At 41.6% G+C, this 10,183-nt stretch overlaps 2 protein-coding genes across 3 annotated transcripts; both read right to left on the bottom strand.

Moving 5' to 3' along the window:
* Window positions 1-393: 393 nt before the first annotated feature.
* On the bottom strand, window positions 394-2,717 carry pierce1 (piercer of microtubule wall 1). Of its 2 annotated transcripts, none has more exons than XM_079572978.1 (4): window positions 2,636-2,717; window positions 1,148-1,221; window positions 996-1,074; window positions 394-711 (listed from the first exon to the last, which is right to left on the bottom strand). In XM_079572978.1, the coding sequence occupies exons 1-4, from the start codon at window positions 2,714-2,716 to the stop codon at window positions 547-549; spliced, it is 399 nt and encodes a 132-aa protein (XP_079429104.1). In that variant the 5' UTR covers window position 2,717; the 3' UTR covers window positions 394-546. The 2 variants fall into 2 exon arrangements, with proteins under 2 accessions (XP_079429104.1, XP_079429105.1); XM_079572979.1 differs by having other exon boundaries at window positions 1,157-1,221.
* Window positions 2,718-3,864: 1,147 nt separating this feature from the next.
* Window positions 3,865-9,914, bottom strand: med27 (mediator complex subunit 27). The gene is made up of 8 exons (XM_079565018.1): window positions 9,697-9,914; window positions 7,969-8,113; window positions 7,254-7,384; window positions 7,023-7,116; window positions 4,888-4,995; window positions 4,513-4,554; window positions 4,360-4,437; window positions 3,865-4,159 (listed from the first exon to the last, which is right to left on the bottom strand). Exons 1-8 carry the CDS (start codon window positions 9,897-9,899, stop codon window positions 4,025-4,027), a joined length of 936 nt encoding a protein of 311 aa, XP_079421144.1. The 5' UTR covers window positions 9,900-9,914; the 3' UTR covers window positions 3,865-4,024.
* Window positions 9,915-10,183: the final 269 nt, after the last annotated feature.

Raw genomic sequence — 10,183 nt, 5'->3', positions numbered from 1 at the left:
TGTTTTGATATTTTTTTATTATTTTTATGTAGAAACTCAAATGTTTTATTAATATATTACATTTCGAGTTTCTTTAAAGTCATTTCACTAATTTGGTCTCTAAACTGGTTCTCTTTAAAAAAAAAAAAATACTGAACAAACCGAGGACGCCTGTTACTGCACCCCCTACAGGCTGAAAAATGTTATTTTTCCTCCAGTGACATCAGCCCTGTACCGCTGGAATCAGTGTGCGTCATAATCAGCCACAAACTGTCCGACACTCCACAATAATATATAATATATAGTAATTCATCTCCTCCACACATGACATTCAACCTGTTTTTGTTGTTTGTTTTCCTCCTAAAATGCCTTAATTACAGATGGAAGAAAACATGCAATATTTGTATTTTTTATTTGTCGGTTTTGGTTATTTTCTACTGTTAATATCTCTGTAATATTTGTAATTAAAGTTCAGCTGAATGTTGCATTTGTCAGAGAATGAAGACGGCCATGTTTGTAGTTTTCATTGGTGAATAAAGTCGGCCATAATTGTAGTCCTTATGTTGGTTATTCGTCGTTTCCATGGCGATACAACAGGTGGGCGTGTGCCCGGGGGCGGGCCGTCGCCATGGCGGCGCGGCTCTTGTCCAATGAGGTGTTGAGGCCACTGTCAACGAACATCCCTCCATGAGACTGCGCCTCGGAGAAACGCGAGGAGAGCGCGAGGCGAGTCTGAAAGTACATGTAATTAAGCATGAATTAACAGGTGACGCATAATCACGCATGAATTAACAGGTGACGCATAATTACGCATAAATTAACAGGTGACGCATAATTACGCATAAATTAACAGGTGACGCATAATTACGCATGAATTAACAGGTGACGCATAATTACGCATAAATTAACAGGTGACGCATAATTACGCATGAATTAACAGGTGATGCATAATTAAGCATGAATTAACAGGTGACGCATAATTACACATGAATTAACAGTTAGGAGGAGGTACTCACAGGCAGGTGGTGGGGCGTGGGGGCGGAGCTTCCGTAGATCTGGTTGCTCGTCCTATAGAGAGGATGGACCTGAGCCGAGCTGCAACACAGACGTCAGTTTAGTCGATTTTTTTAGTCCTGTTTTAGAACCGGTATGGTCCTGGTCCTAGTACCTTCCGTACCCGCGCCCACAGTCCGGGCGGGTGACTCGCTCCGGGAGGGCGGGGTCAGTCTCTCCCTCCATCAGCTCAGACAGGAAACAGAAGGGATCACTTCACTGTCAGTACTTGAAGTATCTCAGATATCATAACATTAAAGACGCTGCAGAACATTGTGGACAAACATAAACATTAGAGCTGGGACACAATCATGTTTGGTAATATATTGCAATATGTCTGTTGTGATATGTGTATCGTATTGGAAGCCTTATATTGATATTCAACTCAGATCTACAAATGTTTTTGTAACTTAAAGTCTATAAAAGAGCTGGTACAAAATATCCGATCGGACTTGGATCACAATACCAAGTATTGATAGTTTTTCAAGTATCGCAATACTTTCAATACTTTCAATACTTGTGTTTGGAGGCATTTTCTACACTCCTCTGTTTTCCAGCACTTTGTTACATTTTATGCTAATGTGCTTTTCAATCTTAACATTTCAAAACCTGTCAAATGGCATTGGGTTTTTTAAACTTTGGACACATGACTTTTCTTTTTACAATGTTTAAGGTTAACATATTACAAATCATAATTACTTATTGTATCGCAATACGTATCGGATCGGCCCCTGAGTATCGTGATACGTATTGGATCGTGACAAAAGTGGATCGTCCCAGCCCTAATAGACACGCACATCCACAGTTCTCAACCAAAACAATGCAGTGGAAAACAGGAGATCCTGTATGTGCAGGTGTGTCGGCTGCTTCAGGCTGAAGAAACTGCTGAGCACAGAGCCTACAGGTGATCTCCTTTTTTACACAAAATATCAGATCGCAAAAGAGTTTGGGAAAATTCACTGTTACCATGGAATATTCCGCAGACTAATATTTGCTAAAAACAGTATAAAAAGTCAGTTACTTTATATATGACTCCATATACTGGTACTTTAAATATGACTCCATATACTGGTACTTTAAATATGACTCCATATACTGGTACTTTAAATATGACTCCATATACTGGTACTTTAAATATGACTCCATATACTGGTACTTTAAATATGACTCCATATACTGGTACTTTAAATATGACTCCACACTGTATTACTGGTACTTTAAATATGACTCCATATACTGGCACTTTAAATATGACTCCATATACTGGCACTTTAAATATGACTCCATATACTGGTACTTTAAATATGACTCCATATACTGGCACTTTAAATATGACTCCATATACTGGCACTTTAAATATGACTCCATATACTGGTACTTTAAATATGACTCCATATACTGGTACTTTAAATATGACTCCATATACTGGTACTTTAAATATGACTCCATATACTGGTACTTTAAATATGACTCCATATACTGGTACTTTAAATATGACTCCATATACTGGTACTTTACATAAGACTTGATACTGTTCTGTTACTTCAGATATTAATGCAGTAGAAGTGAAGAAAAAAATACTGTGATGAAGTGCAGTACTCACCGTTGTTTTTGTTGACTTTATTGTGACGCTTTTGGTTTTGTCTCGAGTCAGACCACGACTGTGGACGAAAGCCGTTGTCATGGAGACGGGGCAACAGATAGATCACATGACCAGAATGTCTGCAAAGGCAAAAGTGCAAATATCCCAGAGTTTCTTTTTTTTTTTTATTATTATTATTTACTGGGAGTTTTGTTTTGCCCTTAATTCCATCTTTACAACAATAACTTATTTTATTTTATACTTGATATTTTCCAAACAAGATTGTATTTTCGATGACTCGCCGTGAGTGGACAGCAGAGGGCGCTGCAGTGTAAGACTGTGCAGCTATTCATTGTCCAATGGATTATTTTAAATGAAACCACATATAAACGTTTAAAAGAGTTTTTTTTATGACATGTTTGTCTGATCATTGTTGCGTTTTTGTTTCGTCATAAAACAACACTAACACATATTTGTGGGTGTCAGATTCAGATAAAAACGAAGCCAGTGTTCATTTCGTCGACTAAAATATTTAGTCTTAATTTTAGTCAAAGTGATATTTTTGACGACTAAAATTGGACTAAAACTAAATGAAAAGTTTCTCATGAGACTAAAACTGTGACTAAAATGTCCAGATATTTTAGTCGACTAAAATAAGACTAAATAAAAATGAAAAGGAGAGACTAAAATCATCCAAACGTCTATTGACCGTCTGAAAAAGCCTCATATCATATAGATTCACTGCCAAATGAACAGCTCTGAGCTTTGTTCATGTGGAGCAGCTCCATTAAGTCGAGGGCCTTGATTAAATATGATTATAATGAATACTATAAATGCAAAGTCCACTAAATTAGTCTTGAATTTAGTCGACTAAATTGACATGCAATTTTAGTCAACTAAAACTAGACTAAAATTGAAAAGTTTTTTTTTGACTAAATCTCGACTAAAATTACATTACATTTTAGTCAAAAGACTAAGACTAAAACTAAAATAAAATGTGTTTTCAAAATTAACACTGAACGAAGCCCAACTGTTTCTGCAGACGTAAAGGCATTTCCCACATTCAGGTCTCACTTTTTAGGAATTACAACATTTAAGACCGGCTAAAGAGCACTAAACACTAGTTTTGTATAAATGATGTAATTTAAAACAGAAACAAGCGACCCGCCTATCAATGAACAGGTGGTTATGAAAATAAGTCTAAGGGATCGAGGCATTTTACATATTCCCTCACTGTGGAAATAAACAGCAGTTAGTCCAAAGTACAAAACCGTTTATTCACATTATTTTACAAACTTCAAACAAACAAAACCATCAAATATGAAAAACAACTGTTCATCTGGGAGAGAGAGGGCGGAGCTTCGGGAGTGGTCAGGGAAAAGGGTGGAGTCACAGGTGCAGGGGGCGGCGCTACATTCGGCAGGTGTCGTGGAAAGCCTCTAACGTCCTGAAGTCCCTCCAGGTCGGGGGCAGTCCCTCCTGGAGGAACCGCCCACAGCGTTGGCACGGCGACTGGAACAGCTTCACGTAACTGCGCAGCCACGTCTGAAAACAACAAGGACTCCGATCAAACTGTGTGAAAACGATGAAAACCTTTAGAGAGGTGTATTCTGCGAGTATTTTGAATCATCTCAAACACATCTTTATCACTCTACTGATCCAAAACAGACGGAGCTGAACCTTTGCTATGCAGCTGTTTCACTTAAGAGCTGCTCCTGCTACCATGAGTGTTGAAGGACACTGACCATGAAGGAGCGCACCACCACGTCGGGCATCTGTGGGAGCTGATAGTGCAGCAGGGCCGTGGTCGCGTGGTCCGTCACCTGTCAGTCACACACATGGCCAATCAGAGGAGAGGAGTGAGGGCCAATCAGCAGAGAGGAGGGGGCGGGCCTTACCTTCTGAAACACCTGGTACTGGGACTTGGTCCAAATGTCCAGCTAAAACAGAAGGGTGAGAGACTGGTGTGAGATGGAAAAACGCTGGCCTGTTCCTTTAAGGCGCTCTCACATTTACTTAGACTTGAATTTTAATGCCGCTCTAATAAACAATTAGCTTTTATGGTTTTAATTATGTGGAGTTAGTTACAGGTGATGTGGGCCACAAAACATGATCCGATGATTATAAATGTGTCAGCTACGTCTTTTGTGAAGTAGGTTGTCCAAACCATCCTTTAAACAAGGTATTGATTATTTTTGACAGGATTGTAGATTGGTGATTCTCTTTGTGTTTGGCCGGTGTTAGGGCTGTGCATGTGCGGGTGCCATGGCTACCTTCCCGTCCTGGCTGTAGTGGTTCTCATTGAAGCCTCTGACGATGGTTCTGTCGATGAACAGTGACCGCATCACCACCACAGCCTTCAGCACTTTCCCCAGAGTCACCTGTCAAGATATCAGAAAACCATGACCAAAACATCACCAAAACACCCCCCTTAGCAATTTCCCCAGAGTCACCGGTCAAGATATCAGAAAACCATGACCAAAACATCACCAAAACACCCCCCTGAGCACTTTCCCCAGAGTCACCTGTCAAGATATCACAAAACCATGACCAAAACAGCCCTTCCCCAGTCACCTGCAAATTCACCACCAAAACATCACCCAATCACAACCAAAACATCACCCAATCACAACCACAACCAAAACATCACCCAATCACAACCAATACGTCGCCCAATCACAACCACAACCAAAACATCACCCAATCACAACCAAAACATCACCCAATCACAACCACAACCAAAACATCACCCAATCACAACCAAAACATCACCCAATCACAACCAATACGTCGCCCAATCACAACCAAAACATCACCCAATCACAACCAAAACATCACCCAATCACAACCAAAACATCACCCAATCACAACCAAAACATCACCCAATCACAACCAAAACATCACCCAATCACAACCAATACGTCGCCCAATCACAACCAAAACATCACCCAATCACAACCAAAACATCACCCAATCACAACCAAAACATCACCCAATCACAACCAAAACATCACCCAATCACAACCAAAACATCACCCAATCACAACCAATACGTCGCCCAATCACAACCAAAACATCACCCAATCACAACCAAAACATCACCCAATCACAACCAAAACATCACCCAATCACAACCAAAACATCACCCAATCACAACCAAAACATCACCCAATCACAACCAAAACATCACCCAATCACAACCAATACGTCGCCCAATCACAACCAAAACATCACCCAATCACAACCAATACGTCGCCCAATCACAACCAAAACATCACCCAATCACAACCAAAACATCACCCAATCACAACCAAAACATCACCCAATCACAACCAATACGTCGCCCAATCACAACCAAAACATCACCCAATCACAACCAAAACATCACCCAATCACAACCAAAACATCACCCAATCACAACCAAAACATCACCCAATCACAACCAAAACATCACCCAATCACAACCAAAACATCACCCAATCACAACCAAAACATCACCCAATCACAACCAAAACATCACCCAATCACAACCAAAACATCACCCAATCACAACCAAAACATCACCCAATCACAACCAAAACACCACCCAATCACAACCAAAACATCACCCAATCACAACCAAAACATCACCCAATCACAACCAAAACATCACCCAATCACAACCAAAACATCACCCAATCACAACCAAAACACCACCCAAAACACCACCCAATCACAACCAAAACACCACCCAACCACAACACCACCCAACCACAACATCACCCAACCACAACCAAAACATCACCCAACCACAACCAAAACATCACCCAATCACAACCAAAACATCACCCAACCACAACCAAAACATCACCCAACCACAACCAAAACATCACCCGTCCACAATCAAAACATCACCCAATCACAACCAAAACATCACCCGTCCACAATCAAAACCAAAACACCACCCAATCACAATCACAACCAAAACACCACCCGTCCACAATCACAACCAAAACACCACCCGTCCACAATCAAAACCAAAACACCACCCAACCACAATCACAACCAAAACACCACCCGTCCACAATCAAAACCAAAACACCACCCAATCACAATCACAACCAAAACATCACCCGTCCACAATCAAAACCAAAACACCACCCAACCACAATCACAACCAAAACACCACCCAACAATCACCAAAAGAGTCTGAGGGTCACATCAAACATGGATGACCTGTAGAAAACTCAAAACCTCACAGTCTGGGAATCGAACCAGGGACCTCCTGATGTGAGGAGAGTGCTAACCACTGTGTGTGGAGCTAGGTAGTTCAGAGTAGGACGGCAGAAGTGTGATGTACGTGGTGTGGTCTAGTTTGACCTGGTTTGGTCTGGTTTGGTAGGGTTGGGCCTGGCTAAGGGGTAGTTACCAGGAGAACTGCAGAGGTGCCGTTGGGTCTGAACAGTTCTATGGACAGGTCCGGAAACATGCGGCCGATTCTGGAGATCACATCGTCCACGTATCTACAACACATGATTAAGAACAGACTGGTCATGTGGACTCGCTGAGGCCATGCTGAGGCCGTGCTGAGGCCACGCCGAGGCCACGCCGAGGCCGTGCTGAGGCCGTGCTGAGGCCATGCTGCAGTCATGTAACTCACTGTGGGGGCAGGACTAAGGTGGAGGGCTGGACTTTCGGCCGCCTCTTGGCTGATGCTCCCATCTGATTGGCCGATCGCTTGAGTGACTGCTGGTTCAACAAACTGGAGGCCAAGCCGGCGTGGAACTGGAGCTGAGAGAGAGAGGGGAATAAAATCTTTATTTCCAATGTTGACAAAATAGTTGAATTGGTTGTTGTTGTTGCTGATGGACATCTGTCATGCAAATCCTGTCGTCGGAAACTTGCAGTAAAAGGCGCTGAAACAACATCTTGGAGATAATCCTTTGCTGTAAATGTCCAAATCAATGTAACAAACTGCATGATTCCCAATAAAGCTTGTCCAAATGTTTGGGAATAGCCACAACTGGCTCTGGGTGCAAACAAAAAGCTAACTCGCTCCACTCGGCTTTAGCGAAATAAACAAAAAGGAACGTGAAAGTGCAAACACACACGTGAGAATCAGCTGTTCAAGCAAGTCCCGTTAAAGGGAAAAAAAACTCTGAGGTGTTTTTATAAAGAAATAGCATAAAAACATGGTTAAAAGCTCCAAAAAGTCGATTTAGCATGATATAGGGCCTTTGAAAAGGCATTTAATATCAAATAATATATTTGTCGTTTTCTTTTCATTCGGTCAATAATCCTGAATAATCATAAAACCGTAATATTTTCTCTCACAATAATCGTGATCATTTGATCACTTATAAGCCTACGTTTACCTTATTAGACCACTTGTAGGCCTGCAGGAGCTGGGAGTACAGCGGCGTCTTGTCTTGGACCGGGTCAAGGCTCAGGAGGCCGCTGTTGTGAAGGGGGTGGGACTCCGAGGGCCGGCCGACCAAGCCGCTGAGCCGCTCCAGCTCACTGACCAATCAGAGGAGAGAACACTGCGGTTAAAAAAACATCAGTCCCGTCCACCTATAAACCCCCGCCAGTTCAGGAAGTTAAAATATTTGTTTTCCCATAGACCACAGTGTGAATATTTAAAAGAAAAATATGAAATAGTCCCAAACATCATGTTTACAGTCGATTTTTCAATCTACCAGAGTAACGTTTCTTGAAGATTCCTCCTCCTAGTTTGACAAGGATTTTTTTATTTTAACTTGTCGTTTAAAGATCATGGAGCAGGTTTTCTCTGTATCCCTAACTCCAACTCCTGAAACCCATGAATAAGCTGCTTCTCTCAGGTCAAGAAAGGTTTCAATTCTCCTAACATTAGTTAGTCTGACAGTGACTTGGTGTAATCAGAAGTAATGCCATGTTAGCCGTTTGTTGCTAGATAGTTTTGACAGCTCTAAGACTTCTTATTGAGGCAACAGAAAAAGAATTATTCTAAGTTTTTGTAAGAAACAAGAAATAATGGCTTGTCTGACTCCTGTAAAATGGCATTCATAAAAAAAAAGGTTTCTTGTAAAAGTCACAAATTAGTAACAATAGTATTTTTTAGAGTTATGTTTACAATAAACAAAGTGTCTACGATGCTCTCGGACAGTTTCCGGCTATTTTCCCGTCACATGTTGGATATGGATAATTAAAGGAACAGGCCACCGTTTTTCCACACTGAGATATGTTCTTACCTTAGCTTTGATGAGTTCTTTAGGACCTGTCTGATCTTCCCCCGTGCCTTCAGTCACGTAAACACAGCGCAGACGGCGTTAGCATTTAGCCTCTCCCTCTCTCCTCTATAGCTCCAAAACAGGTCAAGATAGAAGCTACCAAGCTCTTCCACGTTTTCCCTATTTAAATATGGTTACGTGAAGTGTTACACTACAAAGTATAATTACACAAAATTAAACAATGTGGATTTTCTAAGCGGATAAAAGGGGGAACTATATTGTAAGGCGTAATAATACCGCGCAGTAATCTTCACTTTACGGCGCAGTAATCTTCACTTTACTGTGCGGATGCCTAACTACTCCTGGTATTATTACACCTTACAATATAGTTCCCCCTTTTATCCGCTTAGAAAATCCACATTGTTTAATTTTGTGTAAATATACTTTGTAGTGGAACACTTCACGTAACCATATTTAAATAGGGAAAACGTGGAAGAGCTTGGTAGCTTCTATCTTGACCTGTTTTGGAGCTATAGAGGAGAGAGGGAGAGGCTAAATGCTAACGCCGTCTGCGCTGTTTTTACGTGACTGAAGGCACGGGGGAAGATCTGACAGGTCCTAAAGAACTCGTCTAAGCTAAGGTAAGAACATATCTCAGTATGGAAAAACGGTGGCCTGTTCCTTTAAGGTTGAGGTCAGGAAAACGGTTTGGATTTGGTTAGGAAATAGGTTTAGTTAGGGTGAGGTCTACTTGGGAATAAATACTGACATTTATTCTATCGCTCAATGCCCCTGAAACCCATGAATAAACTGCCATTATCGGGTCTGACGTTAGCTTATTGGACAGTTTGATGTTATTGTTTTGGTTGTTAGCCGTTAGCATTAGCTTACTTGAGGTCCCGGTTGACCGCCTGCAGATGCTCCTGAAACTCGTGAAGAAACTGCTTCTCGCGGGTCTCGATAGAGTCCCGGTACTTGAGTCCGTCCCGGAGACACTCGAACACCCGCGTGACACTGGACCGGAGCGCGTGCACTCCGCTGATCGCGTGAGAAAAAGCGTCCAGATTCACGCCGACGTTCACCGCGTCCGCCATCTTCGCTCTCCGCGGGCTTCTCTTCCGGTGCTACAGGAAGTGACGGCACGGGTTCATAAAGGTGTCACGTGGATCAAAGTCCAATATGAATGGTTAGTATGTTTTATTTATGTTGGTGTGATTTATGTTGGTATGTCATATATGTCAAATTCTATTAACTACATTTCTTAAAAAAAAAAAAAAAAAGTTTATATTAATTACAAGGCAAAAACGGAATAACCCCCGCCTAAACCCGAGCACATTTGGCTTTACCCAAATCTAAAAGTTTCTTTAAAAGAGCGTCA

The sequence above is a fragment of the Gobius niger genome (genome assembly GCF_951799975.1).
Source record: "Gobius niger genome assembly, chromosome: 1".
Taxonomy (NCBI): Eukaryota; Metazoa; Chordata; class Actinopteri; order Gobiiformes; family Gobiidae; genus Gobius; species Gobius niger.
This window is presented reverse-complemented; position numbering and strand designations above follow the sequence as displayed.